Source organism: Anomaloglossus baeobatrachus, chromosome 5 (genome assembly GCF_048569485.1).
Source record: "Anomaloglossus baeobatrachus isolate aAnoBae1 chromosome 5, aAnoBae1.hap1, whole genome shotgun sequence".
NCBI classification, from domain to species: domain Eukaryota; kingdom Metazoa; phylum Chordata; class Amphibia; order Anura; family Aromobatidae; genus Anomaloglossus; species Anomaloglossus baeobatrachus.
This window is the reverse complement of record NC_134357.1, coordinates 503,284,388-503,311,235: the sequence shown is the minus strand read 5'-3', so window position 1 is coordinate 503,311,235 and position 26,848 is coordinate 503,284,388. Positions and strand designations below refer to the sequence as shown.

General features: G+C 45.2%; 2 protein-coding genes across 2 annotated transcripts in view; one reads left to right on the top strand and one right to left on the bottom strand.

Moving 5' to 3' along the window:
- The window catches only part of LOC142310532 (uncharacterized), a 119,489-nt gene extending 112,941 nt beyond the window's left edge, over nucleotides 1–6,548 (top strand). Inside the window, exon 10 of the mRNA XM_075348053.1 lies at nucleotides 3,431–6,548. Coding sequence (XP_075204168.1) covers nucleotides 3,431–4,635 — 1,205 coding nt within the window. The 3' untranslated portion in view covers nucleotides 4,636–6,548. The remainder of the gene's footprint in view (nucleotides 1–3,430) is intronic.
- Nucleotides 1–26,848, bottom strand: part of LOC142311928 (uncharacterized) — a 252,254-nt gene that overhangs the window by 168,675 nt on the left and 56,731 nt on the right. The gene's annotated exons all lie outside the window — the stretch shown is intronic.

The following is a 26,848-nucleotide window of genomic DNA, read 5'->3' as shown; positions in this document are numbered from 1 at the left end:
TTATCCGCTGCCTGCAATTGTCTCTTTCCTGAAAGTGAAAAAGGAGCTGGAGAGCTGAGAAAGAACGCTGTCATGAATGGGCCCCATGCATCCACACTCTGCCCCAACAACACACCTGTTTTGCAAGTAACGGCCGGGCCGGGGTTCAGCCTGCGGCCCACAAGGCGAGGGGACCCGACTACACCCCCTGAGGCACCCCCTGCCCCCGTTACACAGGGACCGAGCCTCCATGATGTAGCGGGAGGAGCTACTGCTGTCTGTGCTCCCGGAGGTCTGTTGGGGTACTCAGTTGCCCAGAATGGGGATGTACCTGATGCCCTCGTTATTGGAGTGTCAGCGAGGTGCGAAGATGACACTGACCAGGACGAGCCCGTCGACCAACCTGGAGGAGAATTTTGGTCAATTTCCGAGGGGGGCATACACCAGGAGGTCTGTGCCACATGCCTCTCCTTCCGATGAGCTAGGTGGTTTGGGTTCCCCCCCTCCAGGGTCAGCTGTGCTCCCAGGCTCACTCTGGGGGAGCTGGAACGGGGGTCGGACCCAGAGTTCCAGAGGGGTGATGAAAGGGGTGATGTAAGGCTTGGCCATGGGGCCCAAGCCCTCCCTGCTGGAGGGACACTCCCAGGGGTGCCCTTGGTAGTGCCCCATAATCATCCAGGGTTTGTAAAGCAGTTGTGGGTCTGTGGTGTTTAGGGGCAAAGCTGATATGGAGCCCCCCTGTGGATAGGAGCTCTCATTTAGTATCGCTGCATCCAAAATAACCTGATTTATAAAATTGTCACACTAGTTAACCCTTTCAGTGAACTAAGTAAAAAAAAATATAAAACATTGCAAAATCTTTTCATCGTAGAGCTGAAAAAGTGGAATAAAATGTAATCAAAAAGTCATATGTTAAAAAAAGATAGCACTGAATAGCAGCATCTTGATGCAGAAATAATAAGCCTCCACAAAGCTCCGTAAGTGAAAACATAAAACCTTTATAGCTCTCAGAATACAGCAATGCAAAAATAGTTTATTTATTTTTTTTCTATAAAATTGTTTATTTTGTAAAAGAATCAAAACATTAAAAAAAAAAACAATATGGGGGCGTGGCCAACCATGCTGCAGTAAAGTCACACAGCGCAGTGCTCTGGGGCAAAATCTTCCAAATCAGCAAATCCCCTCCACACCATGGGGAAATCCAACAAAAATTCCAGGTCCCACTCTTCTTCCTCAAAGCCGGTTCCACCGGTGAAGGACATTTCAGCATTTCTTACCCGCCAGAGCTGCCCAAAGCCGGAGGCTCACAACCAGCCGGAGTTACAACCTGATGGGAGCCCGCAGCGGGGTCAAAGTCAATGCGGATCCCCTGGTACTCACCCTCCACCTCCGGATGACAGCACAGAACTTCCAATGGCCCCCAGGCACCGAAGCTCCGATCCGAGCGGGGTGAGGACTGGAGACCTCACAAGATGGCCGCTGACACATGGTGCAGGAGCGCCGGATGTACAATCTGCTCCCGGCCCTCGCACTCCGTGAGCAGTGCCAGGATTATCAGGTGAGAGGTGGACCGGGAGGGTCCTCTTCAGGTGACATCTCACTGAGGGCTGGAGGTGGCTGGACTTCTGAGGTAGACAAGGCCCAAGAACCCAGCGTGACCCGGCCTCACACAACATTGGAGGGGGATGGGCTGTGAAGATGTAATTTACCCTCTCACTGTATATGCTGTGATACTATGTCATGATATGTATATTTTCCTGGTTGTATTAGTTGTAATTCATGTATTTCCTTGGGGGAGGTGTATCTTGCTGTACAGATTCCTATTTCAAGCTGGGTTCATTGTCTTATTTGAACTACTTCTGTGTACATTTCTATTGTTGTAGGTAATCACCCCCTGAAATGCAAGGTTGTATCCTCTTGAGGCACTTCCATCCCTGGGAGTAGGGGGAGGTGGGCCTAGAGTCCAACTAGTGTAAACTCTGCTTACCTTGGAGATTCAGTCAGAGTGAGCTGAAACTTGTAGAGGGCAGGAGCTCCAGCCTGTGTGGCTGTGGACACGGACGGAGCTAGGCCTGTGTGGCGGCCCGTGGGATTGTGTGGAACTCTTTGGACTACTGTAAGGACGATTGCTTTGTAATCCGGTCCGAGGATTGTCGGGAAGGGCCCCCGAATCTGTTTTACGTGGACTTATCGTGTGCTGTTCCAGTGTTCTTGTGAATAAACCTGTTGGATCGTTCCTCGGCCTGTTGTCTCTCCTTGCTCTGCTGTACACCCCGTCACATGGGCATCTGCCGGAACAGTTCTCCCCTTCAGGCTCTCAGGGACTGTCAGGCTCCTCTCCCTATCAGCCCAATGATTTCACCCCATGCAAGGCTCTGGGCCTACAGCTAACTATGTGCACTTTTTATTCATTTTTGTAGTTATATCAATATACATATTTATTGGTATGTTTTTTCATTTTGTTATTCTTTATTTTCTGATTTTTATCTTTTATCACTTTTTTACTTGGTCCTTTTATGAAACTTTAACTTGTACTACTCTAATCGCAGATAGAAGGTATTGCAATGCAAATACGTTGCAATACGTTATACCTGTCAATGTGACACTGACAGAACATCTGCTACACTGTGCTCCTGGCATGGCGTCTAACATAGCTGGCAGACTCAGAGGTCGTCATCTCACCACAGTTTCCCATGGTAATAAACGGGCCCCCTTGTGACCATATCGCGGGGGTCCCGATTGTGTCTCTTTCTGCATTCCCTGTCCCAGTCTCCTAAATGCTGTGATCATTATTGCTTGGGGCGACATGGGGACCGCCTCTGGCTGTGACAGCTGGAGCTCAGTTATCACTTAAGCCAAGTTCCCGGCTGTGATCATGTAGGCTATGCTCGCATGATTGAGATGACATAAGTTTACATAATTTTGCGAGAGCCCCTTCCCGACCTTGACGTTTACTTATATCAAATTTTGTGAAGGGTTTAAAATCACCTAACATCACAAGCCTTACCAGTGAGAAGCAACTCCAGCCATTACATAAGGGGAGGGATGAAATGTTTGACCAAATTTATCAGTATAAGATTCAAGTTGATAGTTTTGTATGGCCCCGGAATGATAGTGCAAATATCTTAAATAGCCCTTGGTAGAAAAAATGTTTACCACCTCTGATGAAACATGAACTTATGGAGAAGAAGACTCCAACACAGAAGTAAAACATTGAAACCGTACCACCTGGTGGCCTAACATCATAATCTAACAGGTCCTGTTTTGTGCTCTACTTTCTCTGTCAATTGATAATTGATTTGTATTACAATGTGTATGAAAATGTATAAAATATATAATATTCATATGATTTGAATGCAGTGTTACTGAAAAATAATAAAATCACTTTTATTCTTGGCAGATGACTGTACCAGTAGCTCAGAGGGACATCTGATATTTTCATATTTTGCAGGAGACGATCATGCTATTATACCAGATACATATGAAGAACATGCCATTATCCCAGATACTCATCAAGCTCTTCTTAGAAAAAATATTTCATCTGATAATTTTAAACAGATCTTTTCTTCTGCTTCATCAACGACCGATATGCAAAACAAAAGTCATAGAAAGACTGTTGAAAATGAAAGCGCTCGTAAAGAGGAGAAACAATTTTCATGCTCAGAATGTGGGAAATGTTTTATTGCTAAATCAAATCTTGTTAATCATCAGAGAAGTCACACAGTGAAGAAGTCATATTCATGTTCAGAATGTGGGAAATGTTATAATGAGAAATACAAACTTGTTATACATCAGAGAATTCACACAGGAGAGATGCCATATTCATGTTCAGATTGTGGGAAATGTTATAGACAGAAAGCACAACTGGTAGTACATAAGAGAATTCACGTAGGAAAAAAGCCATTTTCATGTTCAGAATGTGGGAAATGTTTTATTGAGAAATCACATCTTGTTAAACATCTGAAAATTCACAAAGGGGAGAAGGAATTTCCATGTTCAGAATGTGGGAAATGTTATAACGAAAAATTCAAACTTGTGGCACATCAGAGAGTTCACACAGGGGAGAAGCCATTTTCATGTTCAGAATGTGGAAAAAGTTTTATAATCAAATCAAAGCTTGTTGTACATCAGAGAGTACACTCAAAGGAGAAGCCATATTCATGTTCAGAATGTGGGAAATATTTTAAAGATAAAGCGTATCTCATTACACATCAGAGAATTCACACAGGGGAGATGCCATATTCATGTTCAGAATGTGGGAAATGTTTTGATAGAAAATCATATCTTATTTCACATCAAAGAATTCACACTGGGGAGAAGCCATTTTCATGTTCAGACTGTGGAAAATGTTTTACAAACAAATCACAGCTTGTGGTACATCAGAGAATTCACGCAGGGGATAATCCATATTCATGTTCTGAGTGTGGGAAATGTTTTAATAGAAAATCATATCTTATGTCACATCACAAAGTTCACACAGGGGAGAAGCCATTTTCATGTTCAGTATGTGGAAAATGTTTTACAAACAAATCACATCTTGTGGTACATCATAGAACTCACACAGGGGAGAAGCCATTTTCATGTTCAGAATGTGGGAAATGTTTTACAGCAAAAGAATGTTTTGATAGACATCAAAACACACACAGAGGAAAGTAGCAATTTTCTTTTTTTATAATTTTATTGAAAACTCGAAAGAAAAAAATGCTAGTTATAGTAAAGTCACACATCTACAAGAAAAAAACGAAACAATTTAGAGCAGTAGATGATTATTAGACAATATATACAATTAGCACTGATTAATGATTTTGAAAAGCAATTCATATCCATATAATACACCTATGTTTGAGCTATATACATATAAAATATTTAACATTTACATAAACATATTGTCTGATACTGCTCTCTTCTTTTTGATGTGACATAAGCAATGGAGAGATGCTTCTATACATGATCAGGACACTTGCCGTCCAACACCCAGCCCATCTGTTAAATATATATTATTTGTTGTGAATGTCGGTTATGCTTTTGCTGCTGTGAGGCTCCCTCTTGTGGCCAGGAATGGTTTGGACAGAGACCAGGTGTGCTGGAGCAATGGGTGTTTCCATTGCTAACTCTCTGCCTATTTAAACCTTGGTCTGCTGGCAGTCTGAGCCGGTTCTCATTTGTTCTTTAGTTTACTAGAATTCTCATCTTGCTCCAGACCACATCTACCCCAGATAAGTGCTTGGTTCTTTCTTATGTTTTCTTGTTTTGTTCTTTTCTGGGTTTGTTATTTACTGTGGTTGTTGTCAGTTTATTTGCATGCAGAAATCTTCCCTCTCTGTTGCTTGGCTGGGAAGCTCCCTGCAGCTATGTTTGGAGTTTTGCTCCTATAAGTCCTTGTGTTTGTTGCGTCTTGAATTTGTAATTGTTCCTGTTTTCTGTTCATTGGTTTGACAACAGCACCTGATATAGGACGGAGTTCAGATCGTGCAATCTGAGGACTTTTTGTACTATCAGGTATTTGGATTTTTGTAGGGTTTTTCTCTGGCCACCATCAGCCCCTTTCCTATCCTTTCCTATTTAGTCAATGGGGCCTCACCTTTGCTAATCCTATCTTCCATCTATGTATTGTGTTTTCCTATATCACCGTAGTCTTTGAATGTGGGGGGCTTGCTATACCTTTTGCCGTCTATTTCTGAGGCAGAGAGTTCCTATCTGGAATCTGCCAAGAGGTTGAATCCTCGGCAGGCCAGGTGGGCTTTGTTTTTTACTCGGTTAAATTTTGTGGTCTCTATTTTGCCAGGCACCAAGAATGTTAAGGCCGATGCCCTTTCCAGGAGTTTCTGTGCTGACTCGTTGGAGGTTGCCGAGCCGTCTACTATCCTGAATCATGGTGTAGTTCTCTCAGCCATTTCGCCTGATCTGCGGTTGGCACTGGCGTAATTTCAGGGGGATAAACCTGAGAGATGTCCTGCGGGGAAACTGTTTGTCCCGGACCAATGGAGAAACCGAGTTGTTGCTGAGGTTCATAGCTCTGTTTTGGCGGGTCAGCCTGGCATTTTTGGTACTCGGGATCTTGTGAGCCACTCTTTTTGGTGGCCTTCCCTGTCCCGGGATGTCCGTAGTTTTGTGCAGTTGTGTAGAGTTTGTTCTAGGTCCAAGCCCTGTTGTTCACGTTCTAGTGGGCTATTATTGCCTTTGTCGGTACCTATGAGACCTTGGACGCACATCTCTATGGATTTTATTTCAGAGCTTCCCTTTCTCTCAGAAAATGACTGTGATTTGGGTAATCTGTGATAGATTCTCCAAGATAGTCCACTTAGTTCCCCTATCTAAGTTGCCGTCTTCATCAGAGTTGGTGCCTTTGTTTTTCCAACATGTTGTTCATTTGCATGGTATTCCCAAAAACATTGTTTCTGACAGAGGAGTGCAGTTCGTATCCAGATTTTGGTGGATTTTTTGTTCCAAATTGGGTGTTCAGTTGTCTTTCTCCTCAGCGTTTCATCCTCAGACCAACGGTCAGACTGAAAGGGCTAACCAGACCCTGGAGACCTATTTACGGTGTTTTGTTTCTGCGGATCAGGATGATTGGGTTTCATTTTTGCCTTTGGCTGAATTTGCCCTTAACAATAGGGCTAGCTCTACCACATTGGTGTCCCCATTTTTCTGCAATTTTGGGTATCACCCCAGGATCTTCTCGGGGCAGCTTGAGGCATCTCACTGTCCAGGGGTGGATTCTGTGGTAAACAGAATGCAGCAGATTTGAGGGCAGCAGGTAGTGGATAAATTATTTCAATCCCAAGAATTGCCCAAAAGTTTTCCAACCGGCGTCGAACTGTTGGTCCCCGATTTAAAGTGGGGGACATTGTGTGGTTGTCCTCTAGAAATATTCCTAAGAGGGTTCCGTCTCCTAATTTTAAACCCAGATTTATTGGATCTTATAAGATTTCGGAGATTATCAACCCTGTATCTTTCCGTTTGGCTCTGCCTGTATCATTTAAGATTCACAATGTCTTCCATAAGTCCTTGTTCAAGAGACATGTGGAGCCAACAGTTCCTGCAGCAGTACCTCCTGACCCTGTTCTGGTACAAGGGGATCTGGAGTATGAGGTTGAAAAAATTCTGGATTCCCGAAGCTTCAGTACCTTGTGAAATGGAAGGGTTATGGACAGTAGGATAACTCTTGGGTTGTGGCTTCTGACATTCATGCAGACAGGTTGGTTCGTGCCTTCCATCATGCTCATCCTGAGCGACCCGGTGGCGTTGGTGAGGGATCGGTGACCCCTCCTCAAGGGGGAGTATTGTTGTGAATGTCAGTTATGCTTTTGCTGCTCTGAGGCTCCCTCTTGTGGCAAGGAATGGTTTGGACAGAGACCAGGTGTGCTGGAGCAATGGGCGTTTCCATTGCTAACTCTCTGCCTATTTAAACCTTGGTCTGCTGACAGTCTGAGCCGGTTCTCATTTGTTCTTTAGTTTATCAGCCTTCTCATCTTGCTCCAGACCACATCTACCTCAGATAAGTGCTTGGTTCTTTTTTTATGTTGTTTTGTTCTTTTGTTCTTTTCTGGGTTTGTTATTTACTGTGGGTGTTGTCAGTTTATTTGCATGCAGGAATCTTCCCTCTCTGTTGCTTTGCTGGGAAGCTCCCTGCAGCTATGTTTGGAGTTTTGCTCATATAAGTCCTTGTGTTTGTTGCTTCTTGAATTTGTAATTGTTCCTGTTTTCTGTTCATTGGTTTGACAACAGCACCTGATATAGGACAGAGTTCAGATCGTGCAATCTGAGGACTTTTTGTACTATCAGGTATTTGGATTTTTGTAGGGTTTTTCTCTGGCCACCATCAGCCCCTTTCCTATCCTTTCCTATTTAGTCAATGGGGCCTCACCTTTGTTAATCCTATCATCCGTCTGTGTATTGTGTCTACTATATCACCGTAGTCTTTGAATGTGGGGGGCTTGCTATACCTTTTGCCGTCTATTTCTGAGGCAGAGAGTTATTCATCCTTCCTTCCTTTAGGATAGCTAGTTCTCCGGCTGGGTTCGCGGTGCATAGGATGTTAGTTCACCCCTCAGCTACTTCTAGTGTTGATGATTAGTAAGGGGATGGCGGCCAGATTAGTTGCCAATGCTCTTGTCACCTTTTTTGCCAATGATCTATTGTGATCTTCCATGGTTCCGGATCATAACAATTATGTATATAATAAAGTCTGAGATAGGACTTACCACGTCTCTCTTTAAATCATTCAGATGCAGTGCCAGATCTGTAGGTTCCAATCCCATTGTAGGCCAGCAAAACTCAATATAGATTTAGTTAGGGAGAAGATCCACATTGTTTAAGATCTCAAATATGCTTTATTAGAATGCTATTAAAAAGATGTGATAGTCACCATGAGGAACAGACTTAAGCATCTCTTTCAGCCTAACAAGTCCTGGATGGCGCGTATGTATCACTGGGGTGCCTAGCCCCTTGGTGATGTGAAACCCAGAAAGCATTCTCCAGCAAGGATAGTGCTCAGTGTTTTTGGGTTTTTTTGTTTTGTTTTTTTTTTAATGGGCCTGGATTTTGAGTCCCGGGTTTTAGGATCAGTCGAAAGATCTGCTTGGGATCGACTATTCCCTTACATTCAATTCCAGATCTTAGAATGGATTATTTAAGTCAAGTTGGTATCTTTGAGTAGAAGTGTAAAGACCTCTGGTGTTGTTTTCTGACTGCCAGAGACAATGAGTTGATCAGGATAAATTGCGGTTCCTCTCCACCGCCTCGATGAACGAGAAGGACTCCAAATGGATTAAGGTGAAAGTTGTTTATTTGTCTACGAGCCCGTTCCTCAGGACAAAACCATAGTATCTATGGTTTTGTCCTGAGGAAGAGGCTAGATTGCCTTGAAACGCTTGATTCTATGGTTTTATCCTGATCATCTCCTATGTCGATGTGCATCACCCATGGATCTGCAGCAGCCTGTCACACTTAAGCGGGCTTTACACGCTGCGACATCGCTAATGCGGAGTCGTTGGGGTCACGGAATTCGTGACGCACATCCGGCCGCATTAGCGATGCCGTTGCGTGTGACACCGATAAGCGATTTTGCATCGTTGCAAAAACGTTCAAAATCGCTAATCGGCGACATGGGGGTCCATTCTCAAATCTCGTTACTGCAGCAGTAACGAGGTTGTTCCTCGTTCCTGCGGCAGCACACATCGCTGTGTGTGACGCCGCAGGAACGAGGAAGCTCCCCTTACCTGCCTCCTGGCCGCTATGAGGAAGGAAGGAGGTGGGCGGGATGTTGCGTCCCGCTCAGCTCCGCCCCTCCGCTGCTATTGGGCGGCGGTTCAGTGACGACGCTGTGACGCCGCACGGACCGCCACCTTAGAAAGGAGGCGGTTCGCCCGTCACAGCGACGTCGCCGGACAGGTATGTATGTGTGACGGCTGTTGTGCGACACGGGCAGCGATTTGCCCGTGTCGCGCAACAGATGGGGGCGGGTACCCACACTAGCGATATCGGGACCGATATCGCAGTGTGTAAAGTAGCCTTTACATTAATAATTGTGTCACACACAACTATCCCAGTTGAGAAGATTATCTCATCTCTACACCTATTGTTACCAGTTAAGACCCTATTGCACTTATTTTCTACCTTAGCTTTCTAGTTAAGTGGTCTCTTATCTAGTGAGTGAGCCCCTGCTATAATATGGACTGTGTATTTTTCTGTGTTCTTTTGTTTGCCATTATGTTGAAGAAAAGGGCATTTTGTTTTCTCTTATGCTGTAAGTTTATCAATTCTAATAAACTTTCCTGTTTGCACAAAGAAACTTCATGCCTGAAGATGCCTGGAAGCGAATGGATCCCTAAAATATATATACACCTTTTTTTCTTAACTGCACATCTACAGACAAATACATTAGGAGACAAAATACAGTATCTTGTAATGATTTACCTCTTTTATAGAATGCTTTACAGCCTTTGTTATTTGTTTGAAGGGATCATCTTGATGTAGAACTGGTAAATATTTGGATATGTTTTTTTATTTTATCCTACTACTCTATGATGAATATGTCTTATTTCTTTTCAGTTGAGTTCTAATAAAGAAGATTTGACACGTTAAGCTATGTGGACATTCTGTTTTCCCTTACTAAATCTATATATTATTATTTATCATTATAGCGCCAACTATTCCATGGCGCTTTACATGTGAAAAGGGGTATATATAATAAAAACAAGTAAAATAATCATGAACAATACAAGATGCAGATTTTTGTGATGTCACTGCATTGTTACTGTTTTGCTTCTTAAAATTTCAATTTATATTATTTTGTTAATATTTTGAAAATCCACCTATGGCTTTCAATATGCCTGAATTATTCTGGGCATGCTCTCAATCAGATTCAAGCATGTCTCGACTGAAATCTGATTCCAGGTCTCTTCTTCATGTTCCCAATGTTGGTGCATACTGGTCAACTCACTTGGGTATGTATACCGCTTTTTCTTTAATTCTACCCCCACGTTTTCTATTGGTTGAAGTTTGGGGACTGTGGTGGCAAATCCAGCAACACTACTTCATTGTTATTTAACTATTTATTCGCACATCTCGTATGCTTCAGATTGTTGTCCTGCTGGAACACTATGTTGTCCTTCTCATACCCATAGTACTTAGGTAGATGAAGTAACTCATCTTGCAGGATGCTCACATATACCTAAGCATTGAGACCACCATCGATTCTGGTAAAGTCTCCAATACTTTTGGCTGAGAAAACATCCCCATATCATCAGGTTTCCTCCACTGAACTTGAAAGTTACTTCAATTTCTCGATCTGTTAGCCCCTTTTTCCCTTGTTTGGTCCAGATCAATTTGCATCCATCAGAGTCTAGTCCAGGGGTGGGGAACCTCCGGCAATGGCTTTTTCCGCAGCCCGCGGGCTGATTCCCGGGGACTGCAGCGCTGGGGCGGCAGCCGCATCTTGCTTCCTGCTGGCCCTTTAAAAACCCCACACAGCGCGTTCAATGCTGAACACTGCAATTCCTATACCTGAAGTACCTCCCCACGCTGGCACTGGCTAAGTGAGGACGTACTTTGTAGGTGGGATAGGCGTGCTACAATCCAGCAGAAGAGGAGCGAATGCCCCATCATCCCCCATGTCTCACAGTGCCTTGCAGCACTCCGTGCCCGGTGGCGGCTCTCTGTGTTCCCGGCGGCGGCTCTCTGTGTTCCTGGTGGCGGCACTGTGTGCCCGGCGGTAGCTCTCTGTGTGCCCGGTGGCGGCGTCTCTCCGTGTGCCCGGCGACAGCAGCTCTCTGTGTGCCCGACGGTGTCTCTGCATGTGCCCGGCGGCGGCTGTCTGTGTGCCTGGTGGCGGCGGCTCTGTGTGTGCCCAGCTGCGGCTCTCTATGTGCCCGCCGGCAGCTGTGGCTCTCAGCGGCGGCTGTGATCTCAGCCTCCCACAGCGCTCTCTGTGATCCCAGCCTCCCCCAGTTCTCTAACTGCCTCCCAGCTCACCCAGGTCTGCATGTGCCCCCAGCCTCCCACAGGTCTGCCTGTGCCCCCAGCCTCTCCCAGGTCTGCTTGTGCCTCCAGCCTCCCCCAGGTCTGCTTATGCCCCCAGCCTCTCCCAGGTCTGCCTGTACCCCCAGCGTTCTCTGTGCCCCCAGCGCTCTCTGTGCCCCTCTTTCTCCCCAGTGTTCTCTGTGTTCCCCATGCCTCCCCCAGGTCTGTCTGTGTCTCCAACCTCCCCCATCGTTCTCTGTGCCCTCTGTACCCCCAGCGTCCCACAGGTTTGTTTGTGCCTCAAGCCTCTCCCATCATTCTCTGTGCCGGAAGGGCTGTCTGTGCCCCTCCGGCATCCCCCAGGGCTGTCTGTGCCCCTCTGGCATCCCCCAGGGCTGTCTGTTCCCCCAGCTATGTATATACCCCCAGCAATGTCTGTGCAACCCAGTGATGTCTGTGCCGCCCAGTGATGTATGTACCCCCAGTGATGTCTATGTCTCGCTGCTTCCCTAGTGATGTATATTCCTCCCAGCCCTCCCCAGCATTGTTTATGCCCCCCCAGCTATGTCTATGCTCTCCATCAATGATGTATATACCCCCAGTAATGTCTATGCCCACAGCCATGTCTATGTCCTGCAGCTTTTCTTGTGATATATACTCCTCCCAAGTTATGTATTTGCCCTCAGTATCTCCTTTTAATGTCTATGCCCCTGCCTCCCCAATGATCTATATTCCTCCCAACCCTCCCCTGTGATGTATATACAGCAGTCCCAGCCAACTCAAACCTGGAAAACCAGTTGTGAAAAGCAAGAAGACCAATATCGCCTAATATCACAGCTGCACCAAACAGTAGATGCTCCAGCCACCACAGTGAGTTAATTGTTTGAGCAAATACAGCAAGGTAATTTTCAAGTTGATCGTTTTGTGCGGCCCCCGAAGGTTGGTAGAATATTCCAAATGGCCCCCGGCAGAAAAATGGTTCCCCACCCCTAGTCTAGTATATATTTTGTCTCATCACTTCAAATCACCCATTTCTAATCTTCTGTTCTTCACTTTTCATACTATTTTACATGCTCAAACCGACGCTTCTAATGATGATGTTGAAGTTGAGGATTCTTCACCTTTTTCCGGTCCACCATTCCACACTTGTATAACGGGCATCAAACAGTGCTTGCATGGATGTCTGTGATCAAACCATGCAAGTCGCTTTCACTGACGTATTTGTCATCCCAGAACTGGTAGACCTTGTGATGAGCTGATTTGTTGTCTCCGATATTTTGTCTGGACGTCTACCTCTTGGCTTTTGAATGGATGGATAGACTTCATTTCTTATTCTGCCAACTGTCATAGCAGCCTCATGATGGAGTTTAGCAATTTTCTTGGCCAAGAGACCACTGTCGATGAGCTGAATGATGCTGTTTCTCTTTTCTTGGAAAAATCTTTTTTATGGCTGCTCCTCGATTCAAATGTTACTTTCACTTGGGAATCTGAGCTATCAGGTAATGTTGGAACAGGTTTTAATTTATAGTATAAAGGAAGAAAAAGATATTTCAAACACCAAAAGAAAAATAACTAACTAATCATATGATAAATAATTTCAAGTCAAATTATTGTATGAGATAGCCAAGAAGATTTTCTATAAAATGAAAGTAATCTCACTCTCAAAATTGTAGTGGATGGTGAGATAAGGAGCTTGTAATTCAGAAAAACAAAACATTGTTACCCTTTTGTTGTCACTGTATGTTATAGAGAGATTGTAAAAATCCATACAGATATCTCTAGAGAGGACATATCCACACTGAACACATGGAGCTAATTATAACTGAGGAAGTAGAGAGCAATGACCTGTCTTTGAAGCAGAACCTCCTGGTGTGGACAGGTAATTACAGGAACTATGTCAGCAGGTTTTTGCTATCCCATCTGAGAGAAGTATAACGTAGAGACAGAGACTCTGATTAACACTTATTGGGCTGTTTGCTGTACTTTTGATAAAATCAATGTTTTCTCTGCTGCAGATCTAGAATTATTTGAATGTAGAGCAGGGTTACAAAGAGCTCATGCTGCTGCTGGATTACTTGGCAGCATGCCAAGTAGTCCTCCAATGGTAATCTCCTGCTAATTAAAGAGTCATTTTATAAAAACTACACTACGCAGCACAGTAAGTGACACATTGCTGGAGTCAGGGTCTCTTTTCCTTCATCATGCTGCTCTCAGATTAGGTGGCAAAAACCTGGTGACTGAGTGCATTTAAAACTGGTATATCTGCCTGCAGAGAGAAAGCAAGTCTGAGGATTTGTATATGTAGCACCCCTGCGGTACCAGGTGCCACAAAATGTGAATGTGGAAACCCAAACCCCGGAATATCTGTGCCAGTCCACACACCAGCATCTTCAGGCCACATACATACCCCAACACCAGACTGGGAGACTGCCTAGGAACAGGTAAAATGGATGGGCACTGTTGGATAGTCGCCACCCAATCTGTAGGGAGAGACCCAGCAATGGGAGGGGCCAGTGGTCAGTTGGGAAGTTGGCGGGAGGAAGTGGAGCAGAGTAGAGTGAGTAGAGTTGGAGAGGAGAGGTGGAAGTAGATAGTTGAGAGTGAAACTAAAGAAAGAAAGGTGTAGCAAGACCTGAAGTAACAACGGAAAGCTGAAACAGGAGTGAGGGACTGTGGAGTAAGGAACCAGGACTCCAGGGACCGTGGGTTACCTGTGGAAGTTGAATACTTCAGGAACTGCGGGACACCTGTGGAAGTCTGGAACCTAGGCTCACAAGACTCAGCACGAGGTGGGGTGCAGAGCCTAGTTCAGCAGGACACTTTATGGTCAACTGTTAAATCTGCCAGACGAGAAGATCTCCAGGGTCCATCGCCAACCAAAGAGTCTGAAGCATCAGCAGCAAAGAGGGGACCGGGGATTGACCCCCTTAAATAGTCCAGGCTGCCTGCAATAGGGCCAAGATAGAAACGGAGGGGTTCCCAAGAAGCTCTAGGCCACGGGAGCCCAACACAAATGAGAGTGCACGGAGGACAGCTACCCCGGGTCACAACTGGCACGGGGAGCGGAAACACCTGGAACCGGCACCAGCGGGTCCAAGCACTGAAACCAAGTAAAGACAAGGCAAGTTAAAACTGCAATTCTGGTGTGGATTGTTTCCTTATCGCCTCCGTACACTTACACAGTTCCACACTACAATCCCCATCATCCACTGTTGGGGCCTAGCCCTGCTTGCGGAGGGCCCAAAACACCTAAGCTGCATCACTCCATCAGCCCCAGCATGACCCTGCAGCGGCGGCTTCAAATAACCCGGCCGCACACCGCAAGGGGCGTAGTCGAAAACTTGTTTATTTTATTTTATTTTTCTCCCATTTTTCATACCCTTTTATTAGGACCACCCTTCAAAATCACGGACCCGAGCATCGGCTGCTACCACGACTGATCCCCACTGCGCAGCGCACGCCCTAGACCGAGTAACCCACAGCCCTGGGGCTTCACATATACAATTATTTTTCCCAGGCCAAAGCGTTGTTTGATCAAAACAGAATCACAGACACTTGGGCACCTGGGATCAGTGATGAATGCTGAGCTTTGCATAGATCTTACAATTATGGGAGATATATTTTCAGTGTTGTCACAGAATTCTGACCATAATGCACATTTTTTCAGAATTGTACTGCCGGAGCATCAGTCCCAGATTAATAGCAACTAAGTAGATGATGCTATGCATATCACTGTACATATCTAAAGAAAGGAAAAATTGGTTTAAGAAACATGACCATGCTATCTCCGTTTGAGACCTCCAGGGGGAAGGTATCCTAAAGCTGGGGAGTCCCCGGAGGTAAGATATGTGGCTGAAACTTGTGTTAATAAAAGCAAATGCCAAATTATCAATGATCATTGTTCGATGCTCTAAGGTGAAACTTTGGTGCAGGATTGTTCCATATTTTCTATTAGGAGAACTTGCCTCCTCTAAACTTGGAACCCATTCCTGTTACACAGGTTTAGCAATTTCTTTATTTTTTTCTTTTTATTTTATGTAATTGGCTAAATTGTATTGTTTTGTTCACCTTTGTAGCATCTTTTGTGCAACAATCCTGAATGTGCAGGGACCAGGAGCCGGCGTCTGACAGCCTGCGGTAAGCTGTAACTAAGGTAAACATCGGGTAACCAAGGTGGTTACCCGATATTTACCTTCGTTACCAGCCTCCGCAGCTCTCACACTGCCAGTGCCGGCTCCTGCTCCCTGCACACGCTAAGCTAAGCGGTGTGCGCTGGTAACTAAGGTAAACATCGGGTAACCATACCCGATGTTTACCTTAGTTACCAGTGTCCACAGCTTCCAGACGCCGGCTCCGTACAAGCGAAGCGTCGCTTGCACATCGCTGCTGGCTGGGGGCTGGTCACTGGTCGCTGGTGAGATCTGCCTGTTTGACAGCTCACCAGCGACCATGTAGCGATGCAGCAGCGATCCTGACCAGGTCAGATCGCTGGTGGGATCGCTGCTGCGTCGCTAAAGTGTGACGGTACCCTTAGTTCCTCTTGCTCTATAAACATCTATCCCAAAGCCTCATGCTATCTGTAACAGGTGTCCAATCAGCCTGATAAGTGATTGTTGGTAGTAGCTAATAATCTTTCTCCAGTTTTTGTGGGGCTTCCCAGTGACTGTACTGAGGTTTGTATATATACTCCAAGTATTGGAGTCAGTGTTATATATATATGTATATATATATATATATACAGTTAGGTCCAGAAATATTTGGACAGTGACACAAGTTTTGTTATTTTAGCTGTTTACAAAAACATGTTCAGAAATGCAATTATATATATAATATGGGCTGAAAGTGCACACTCCCAGCTGCAATATGAGAGTTTTCACATCCAAATCGGAGAAAGGGTTTAGGAATCATAGCTCTGTAATGCATAGCCTCCTCTTTTTCAAGGGACCAAAAGTAATTGGACAAGGGACTCTAAGGGCTGCAATTAACTCTGAAGGCGTCTCCCTCGTTAACCTGTAATCAATGAAGTAGTTAAAAGGTCTGGGGTTGATTACAGGTGTGTGGTTTTGCATTTGGAAGCTGTTGCTGTGACCAGACAACATGCGGTCTAAGGAACTCTCAATTGATGTGAAGCAGAACATCCTGAGGCTGAAAAAAAAGAAAAAATCCATCAGAGAGATAGCAGACATGCTTGGAGTAGCAAAATCAACAGTCGGGTACATTCTGAGAAAAAAGGAATTGACTGGTGAGCTTGGGAACTCAAAAAGGCCTGGGCGTCCACGGATGACAACAGTGGTGGATGATCGCCGCATACTTTCTTTGGTGAAGAAGAACCCGTTCACAACATCAACTGAAGTCCAGAACACTCTCAGTGAAGTAGGTGTATCTGTCTCTAAGTCAACAGTAAAGAGAAGACTCCATGAAAGTAAATACAAAGGGTTCACATCTAGATGCAAACCATTCATCAATTCCAAAAATAGACAGGCCAGAGTTAAATTTGCTGAAAAACACCTCATGAAGCCAGCTCAGTTCTGGAAAAGTATTCTATGGACAGATGAGACAAAGATCAACCTGTACCAGAATGATGGGAAGAAAAAAGTTTGGAGAAGAAAGGGAACGGCACATGATCCAAGGCACACCACATCCTCTGTAAAACATGGTGGAGGCAACGTGATGGCATGGGCATGCATGGCTTTCAATGGCACTGGGTCACTTGTGTTTATTGATGACATAACAGCAGACAAGAGTAGCCGGATGAATTCTGAAGTGTACCGGGATATACTTTCAGCCCAGATTCAGCCAAATGCCGCAAAGTTGATCGGACGGCGCTTCATAGTACAGATGGACAATGACCCCAAGCATACAGCCAAAGCTACCCAGGAGTTCATGAGTGCAAAAAAGTGGAACATTCTGCAATGGCCAAGTCAATCACCAGATCTTAACCCAATTGAGCATGCATTTCACTTGCTCAAATCCAGACTTAAGACAGAAAGACCCACAAACAAGCAAGACCTGAAGGCTGAGACTGTAAAGGCCTGGCAACGCATTAACAAGGAGGAAACCCAGCGTTTGGTGATGTCCATGGTATCCAGACTTAAGGCAGTGATTGCCTCCAAAGGATTCGCAACAAAATATTGAAAATAAAAATATTTTGTTTGGGTTTGGTTTATTTGTCCAATTACTTTTGACCTCCTAAAATGTGGAGTGTTTGTAAAGAAATGTGTACAATTCCTACAATTTCTATCAGATATTTTTGTTCAAACCTTCAAATTAAACGTTACAATCTGCACTTGAATTCTGTTATAGAGGCTTCATTTCAAATCCAATGTGGTGGCATGCAGAGCCCAACTCGCGAATATTGTGTCACTGTCCAAATATTTCTGGGCCTAACTGTATATATATATATATATATATATATATATATACACACACACACACACACACACACACACACACACACAATACCCTCACTGTGAGCTCCCCAATAATCGGCCTAGTACTTCAACAGCCTTATTCCGTTAATCGTCAGTCAATTGTGTAATTGTCCTTGACAGCAAGGAGAATTATCACTACAGATAAGATAAAGCTTATATGTTTCGCCCCCGTGGAAGCAGCCGAGCTGCTCGGATCCGGGTTCACTGTGGCTCGAGGGTCTCCGGACCCGGGGGTCGTGTAGCCACTCAAATAAGGGGGATATTTACAGGGAAATTGATATGTAGTTCATGACCCCACCCGTGGTGTATGGTAATTTGGGAGTACCGCTGTTGCCATTGGGAGTACCCAGGGTGATGGAGTGGGGCAGCAAGGTGTTGTTACCCTCCACTAGTAGGGTGATGCCCCGGGACTTGGTGAAGGGGTGCCGTGGGGTGCAGGAGTCACTCTCGTACTCACTCAGTTTATAATCAGACACTGACAACCGGGTAAACTAATGCGGGCGTCACACGGGACGATCTATCGTGCGATCACACCCGCCCCCATCGTTTGTGCGTCACGGGCAATTAGTTGCTCGTGACGCACAAAGTCGTTTACCCCATCACACGCACTTACCTGCTGAGTGACGTCGCTGTGGGCGGCGAACATCTACTTCCTGAAGGGGGAGGGACGTTCGGCGCAACGTCACACAGCGGCCGGCCAATAGAAGCGGAGGGGCGGAGATGAGTGGGACGTAAACATCCCGCCCACCTCCTTCCTTCCTCATTGCCGGCGGGACGCAGGTAAGCTGTATTCATCGTTCCCGGGGTGTCACATGGAGCGATGTGTGCTGCCCTGGGTACGATGAACAACCGGCACAGAGAAGAAGAAACGACTTTTTGAAAATGAGCGACGTGTCAACGAGCAACGATAAGGTGAGTATTTTTGCTCATTCACCGTCGCTCGTAGCTGTCACACGCTACGATATATCAAACGATGCCGGATGTGCGTCACTTACGACGTGACCCCGTTGACATATCGCCCGATATATCGTCCCGTGTAATGCCCGCATAAGTCTCTGGGTACCACTGCTGCTGATGGAAGCTCGTTCGGGTCCCGTCCCCAGTGGTGCTGCCTGGTGATCCGTGACCTGCCTCCTGACACTTAGTTTAACTTCAACTTGTTGGTCCGGTAGCATGGAACTAGCCGGGCCCAATTCCCCACTATGGCTAAGTATGGGAGCTTGCTCTCAGGGCTCACGTTTGAGATTTTCTGAACCGTTTTGGATTTGGAAAGTCCTATCCCCCTCGTTGCGCTAATGCCCCGATTCTGGAGCGGGTGGGAACAGATCATAAAGTCTCCGTTCTCCTCAGGTGAATTGTCGGGTTGTCTGAAGCTACTCCCCGACCTAGGGTCCATGTACCCCGTTGTTCCTTCGTCCCAGACCGGTGATAGTGCTAGGCTGCCAGCTGTCCTCTTCAAAATGTTTTATAATAAAGTGCGGAGGGGTAGTGGGAACAAGGCAAACGGTTACATCACCGCAGTCAATACAAAGGAAAAAATAGCAACAATGTACTACATGTGTATATGAATGGATGACGGTATCCAATCAAAATGGTACAAGGTATAACCCTAAGTAGGCCCATATTCAATATACTCATGGAGATAATACAAGCAGCAACTCTTAATGTAAGATATATCACATTTTAATAGCTGGAAAAACCCAATATGTGTAGTTGATAACTACAAAGAGTGGATAATCTACCCCCTTAAAAGGAGGGAGAGCTGGAACCATACAATATAATATATACCCGTGTCAGCAGTGGAACCAACACGACTGCAGGAGAGCACAACGATTGCAGACAGTTACTATAATGGAAAGCTGTAAATATCAAAAACAGACTTTCATTCAATTAAACCTACAATAGGGTTAATGCATACTCCTGCAGCAGTGGTGTAGTCCAGTACTGGCAGAGCCACAATTACATCAAATATTCAGGAAATGGAGTATCCGCAACATACAAGATTACTGCATGCAAAAGAAAGAAAGAAATATGTAGTTGATGACCACAAAAGTGGTTCCACTGCTGACACGGGGATATATTATATTGTATGGCTCCAGCTCTCCCTCCTTTTAAGGGGGTAGATTATCCTCTCTTTGTGGTTATCAACTACACATATTGGGTTTTTCCAGCTATTAAAATGTGATATATCTTACATTAAGAGTTGCTGCTTGTATTATCTCCATGAGTATATTGAATATGGGCCTATTTAGGGTTATACTGTACCTTGTACCATTTTGATTGGATACCGTCATCCATTCATATACACATGTAGTACATTGTTGCTATTTTTCCTTTGTATTGACTGCGGTGATGTAACCGTTTGCCTTGTTCCCACTACCCCTCCGCACTTTATAATAAAACATTTTGAACCGCATGATCGCCTTTCTCTTGTTTTTTGGCTCTTCAGTTTTAGCGATTTGGTTCATGTATAGTAGTCCCTTCTCTCTGCGTATTATATGATATATATTTATATAATAATTATTTTTACTAGATATGCAGATTTTTATGCCATTATTTACTCAGCTCTCCTCTTCGACAGGTCCAGGCGCCTTCGCCACAATCCCCTGCGACCGGGGGTCCGACTCCTCTAGGCCCAGACCACCGTCTGCAACATAGACAGTTACTTCAGGAGTCACCACTCCCGACTTCCTCTGAACTCCTCACAGCTCGAGGGCTACTTCCCAACCTCTCTCCTCTACAGACACTGACTGACTCACTACGCTCCTCACCTCCCCTCCCTGACCCCCCAGTGGGCGACTCTATCCCACTCAAGCCGTCCACTGGTGTGTCTGGTGGGTGTGGTGCAGGGTGTATCTAGGATTTGATTTGCTGTTGGAGGCAACACCATTTGGTTAGGAACCCAAAACCAAGAGGGAGGCGGAATACTGCACGGAAGGCCAGCTTGTGCAGTACCCTGTGACGACCTGATAGTCCAGGGGTGTCAAATATATCACACCACATAATATAAGTGATAGACACATCTCTGCTATATACACATAAATGCACTGCTTTGCTTTGTATACATCATACATGCACAGCTGTGCTCCGTACACATAGTACGACTTTTTGACACTTGTCACTGCCTCCTCAGTCCTAAAGTGCAAATCTCGATCGCCAACCTCAGCACTAACAATATGGCCACTTATTTCAAAGAAAAAATCTACCATATTCAACAATTTTCCCTAATACCACAAGTATCAGGCATCCTCTTCCCTCTCGTACTTCAAATTCACTTTCTGGCTGTAATGGAAGAAAAAGTTACCTGGCTCCTCATATCTTCTCGCTCTACTACTTGCACCACTGACCATATTCCCTCTTAACTCCTCTAGTCCCTCACTCTGGCTGTCATCACCCACCTAACTAAAATATTTCATCTCTCTCTTTCTTCCAGTATCTTCAAATCTGCCATCATAAATCTTTTACTAAAAAAATCATCAATAAACCAGATCTGCTTTGCCAGCTACAGACCAGTCTCTTAATCTTCACCTCTAAACTCCATACTTTTGTGGACTCTCTTCCTGCTGCAGCTTCCTGCTCCTGAGACTGCACATTCTGTACAGGTCTCATGGGAGCGCCACGCGCGTTTATTCCCTGCCTCTTTAAAGGGCAGCAAACTTATTGCGGAAGTGCCTCTAGCCTATGCCTGGGAGGTACTGGGTACTTACGGCATCCTCCCCTTTATGAGGGTACCTGAGAAACATGTACTTTCAGATTGCCTGTATGTTTGCTAGTTGTAAGGTCTCTGTTGTCCAGTACTTATACTGTGTATCAGAACCTGTGATCCATATACCAGAACCTGCCCTGTGAACCCTAACCCAAGATCCAGAGCCGGTACTTGTCCTGTGTACGAGTCTGTACTAGCTGTCCGGCTTTTGCAAGCTGTCCAATCTTATCAGCCATCTACTCTGTACCAGTCATCCAGTCTGTATCAGCTGACCAGTCTGTATTAGTAGTCCAGTCTATACCAGCCATCCAGCCTGCCAGCCATCCAGTCGGTATCAGTCGTGCAGTCTGTACAAGCCATCCCACTTGATATCCTGAGTCCTACATTCTGAGTCCTGCATTCCTAACACCTGGGGTCAACTGCCATAATACCAGGGACTGCTCTGCAGTGTTATCTAGCTGGTACCTGCAGCACAAGCATACCCATACCATCACTGGCTCTAGTGAAGAACCAGGTAGTCAGTTATGCCTCTTCAAGGTAAACCCGGTAACTTTGCTCAGGCAATGGACCCCCTGACCCCAAGTTCCCTATACTTCCAGCGTTGTATCAGGAGATAATCCGCCACTGGGATCAGCAAAATCAAATCCTGACCTATCTGCGATCTGTGAACAGCCGCCTAAACGCTCTGACACCAGCCTCTTTATCTGCTTCCATTCAGTTTGCATGTACAGCACAGCTTGTTACTCCTGTACCTAATTTTGGACACCATCTGTCTGCTTAAATGCAATTTGAGGGAGACTCCAAACAATGACGAGGGTTCATTAACCAGTGCACGCTGCATTTTGAACTTCTGGCTCACCAATTTCTGTCAGACCATGGTAAATGGGCTTTCACTATGTCCCACCTAGTAGGAGAGGCCCACATATGGCTCAATCTCTTTATGGGACAGAGGGATCTTGTAATTTCAAAGCATGGGTCATGTCACCTCCGCAGCATCCTCCCTCCTCAGACTGCGCCTGAGAAATCTTACTGTAGGCCAGTATGTCATCCAATTCCATACCTTGTCCTCGGAACTCGGTTAGAATATCGAGGCACTTGTAGCAGCCTTATGGTAGGGTGCATCCAGGAGAATTAAGGATGAACTAGCAGGTTGTGACATTCCCACCTATTTAGACGCCCTGTGAACAGTCCAGACCAGCAGATCCGTAAAAAATATATATTAAAAAACTTTTGGACTTTATTCCAACAAATTAAAAACAAAGTGCTAGCGCACAGGTACAAAGCAGCACTGGGAACAAAGGCTACGAGTTTCTGACGACACAGGTTCCTTAGTCACTGCCAAAATGAACTAACTCAGTAACACACACATATATATACAGATTAAAAACACATGATGGACCAATTTTTAATTTGTATATATATGTGTGTGTTACTGAGTTAGCTTACTTTGGCAGTGACTAAAGACCCTGTGTGGTCAGAAACACGTAGCCTTTGTTCCCAGTGCTGCTTGTACGGGTGCGCTAGTATTTTTTTTTAAATTTGTTGGAATGAAGTCAAAATGTTTTTTAATATATACAGTACAGACCAAAAGTTTGGACACACCTTCTCATTCAAAGAGTTTTCTTTATTTTCATGACTCTGAAAATTCACATTGAAGGCATCAAAACTATGAATTAACACATGTGGAATGAAATACTTAACAAAAAAGTGTGAAACAACTGAAAATATGTTTTATATTCTAGGTTCTTCAAAGTAGCCACCTTTTGCTTTGATTACTGCTTTGCAAACTCTTGGCATTCTTTTGATGAGCTTCAAGAGGTAGTCACTGGAAATGGTTTTCACTTCACAGGTGTGCCCTCTCAGGTTTGTTAAGTGGAAGTTCTTGCCTTATACTGTAAATGGGGTTGGGACCATCAATTGTGTTGTGCAGAAGTCTGGTGCATACACAGCTGATAGTCCTACTGAATAGACTGTTTGAATTTGTATTATGGCAAGAAAAAAGCAGCTATGTAAAGAAAAACGAGTGGCCATCATTACTTTAAGAAATGAAGGTCAGTCAGCCCGAAAAATTGGGAAAACTTTGAAAGTGTCCCAAAGTGCAGTGGCAAAAACCATCAAACGCTACAAAGCAACTGGCTCACATGAGGACCGCCCCAGGAAAGGAAGACCATGAGTCACCTCTGCTGCGGAAGATATCAGAGTCACCAGCCTCAGAAATTACAGGTTAACAGCAGCTCAGATTGGAGACCAGGTCAATGCCACACAGAGTTCTAGCAGCAGACACATCTCTAGAACAACTGTTAAGAGGAGACTTTGCGCAGCAGGCCTTCATGGTAAAATAGCTGCTAGGAAACCACTGCTAAGGACAGGCAACAAGCAAAAGAGACTTGTTTGGGCTAAAGAACACAAGGAATAGACATTAGACCACTGGAAATCTGTGCTTTGTTCTGATGAGTCCAAATTTGAGATCTTTGGATCCAACCACCGTGTCTTTGTGCGATGCAGAAAAGGTGAACGGATGGACTCTACATGCCTGGTTCCCACCGTGAAGCATGGAGGAGGAGGTGTGATGGTGTGGGGGTGCTTTGCTGGTGACACTGTTGGGGATTTATTCAAAATTGAAGGCATACTGAACCAGCATGGCTACCATAGCATCTTGCAGCGGCATGTTATTCCATCCGGTTTGCATTTAGTTGGACCATCATTTATTTTTCAACAGGACAATGACCCCAAACACACATCCAGGCTGTGTAAGGGCTATTTGACTAAGAAGGAGAGTGATGGGGTGCTACTCCAGATGACCTGGCCTCCACAGTCACCAGACCTGAACCCAATCGAGATGGTTTGGGGTGAGCTGGACCGCAGATTGAAGGCAAAAGGGCCAACAAGTGCTAAGCATCTCTGGGAACTCCTTCAAGACTGTTGGAAGACCATTTCCAGTGACTACCTCTTGAAGCTCATCAAGAGAATGCCAAGACTGTACAAAGCAGTAATCAAAGCAAAAGATGGCTAATTTGAAGAACCTAGAATATAAGGCATATTTTCAGTTGTTTCACACTTTTTTGTTAAGCATTTCATTCCATATGTATTAGTTCATAGTTTTGATGCCTTTAATGTGAATCTACAATTTTCAGAGTCATGAAAATAAAGAAAACTCTTTGAATGAGAAGGTGTGTCCAAACTTTTGATCTGTACTGTATTTTGTATGGATTTCTTTGCGTTGATCTGGACTGTTCACATTATGTTTCATGGGGCATTGAAGAGGCACACTAACCAGGTGAGCTGACTGCTTTTTCTATTTCATAGTTAGATGACCTGGTGTTTGGTGCTGAGGTTCCCTTTCACCTCAGGTGCCTGTTGATAGTCTGGTCTTCCATTCAGGGCTGGCCCTTGGCTCTCCTGCTCAGCTTAGGCATTGTCCTAGGCATCTAGCTTCTGCCCAGGATGCATACAGGACTATATGGAGTTCTATGACTAAGTTACAGTTCCATCCTACTGTGCAGGTGCGAGCTATGGTGTTGCAGCCAGGGGCTAAGTCTCAAAAGAGCTCCACTGCATGTGCGTGACGTGGCAGCTTCTGGTTAGCAGGATAACGTCACTACTGACATGGCGGCTTTTGATTGGTTGCTAGTGACATCATTGCTGATGTGGCACTTCTCCTTTGGCTGATGTGGATGCCATAATGGTCTGGCTGAGTGTTTGGAGAGTTGCTTAGCTTCTAAAAGACCCTGGAGAGCGCACCTCGGTGCGCAGTCGTCTCTTTGTGTGCAGACATAAGCTTGTCACAGCACACTCTCCTTCTGTCTGTTTGACTCAGGATTAGGCGCCGAAGCCAGACTACGTTTGTCATGTGGAAACCAGTGGTGAACCGGCTGGGACCCAGGGGTATGGCAAACAGAAGGTTGTGAAGCTATCTAGAGTCAGAGCATAGCCAAACTCATAGGCTTCTAGGTGCTGTCCCATTGAGCTCTACCTGACTCCTGTGTAAGTGGAGTGCGGTTAGTGCTACATTGTCTTTGTCTACTCATACCGTGTATGTTATATCCTACTTCTGTGTGGTAACAGAGGTTCAGGCACCATACCTTATTGTTAACCTGTGGAGTTAACAGGGTTGCTATTTTGGCATTGAGTGCCCTGTAACTCGGTCCCGTTCGCCTTTATTGTGGAAGCTGAGAGATTGTCCGTAAAACCCTTGGGTCCCAGCAGCAGATTCCATCTCTGCACGGTGGACCCTGGCTGGCGATTGGAGTATCTTCCATCTTTATTTCAATTACTAGTCCTGACCGTAACACCTGGTTTTCCTGGCTACCCGGATCAACCTCAGGTTTCAGGAACTATCCATAGAGTTGATCCGTGAAAACAAATTGATGCAAATATCTCCGACTTTCCAGAGACCATTTGTTCTGCAGATTTCAGGTTCTTCTCCAGAACCTATGCAAGTTGACTGCATCAAGCTGGCTGATCGACATCAGGAACTCTGTTGTGCCAAGGAGAAGTGCTTCTACATTTAATCTGCACATGTCCTGAGAAGCCATGAAACTCCCAAGTCTAGAGACAGTTGGAGAGATTACACTAGTTGAGAGCAACTCCTCTCTACCTCTGACTTTGTTAGTTTCCTGTGGTAATATGTGGTTCTCCCAGATGGCCTAAATTCCGGTTCTGTTGGAAATTTCATGCAACAGGCCGTGGTTGACCGGTACCAAATTCCCATTCATCATCTTTAATGTCCTTTGTTGGTGTCGTCCATTTATTGGAGAGCCCTATCCGAGACCATCCATTTTGTTACTGAGCAGGTGGAACTTTGGATAGGAATGCTGCATTCTGAGAAAAACGACTTCTGTGTGCTACCAGGTCTGGCGTATCCACTGCTCCTGGGTCTGCCATGGCTACAAAGGTACCAGCCCATCAGGATTGGAGATTCAGAGAGGTGTTTCACTAAGGTCAGTCATCATCCAGGTACTTAATACCTGACTTTCGGTAAATCGTCTAGCCTGTCTGGTCTGCTGTCCACCCACTGGTCCTTAGCAGATGCCTTTGATAAGAAGGAAGTTGAAACATTGCCTTCACATAAGCCGTATGATTGTCTAATTGACCTGCTTCCAGGCTCCTCACCTCCTTTAGGCCGTATCTACCGTCTGTCTCAGAGACCCTTGCTAGGTTCAATTATATCAAAACGAATATTACCAAGGTATTCATTGAGAACTCCTCCTCCCCAACAGGAGCTGGTTGCTTCTTAGGGGTGCTTTGCCCACTACGACATCGCAGCTGT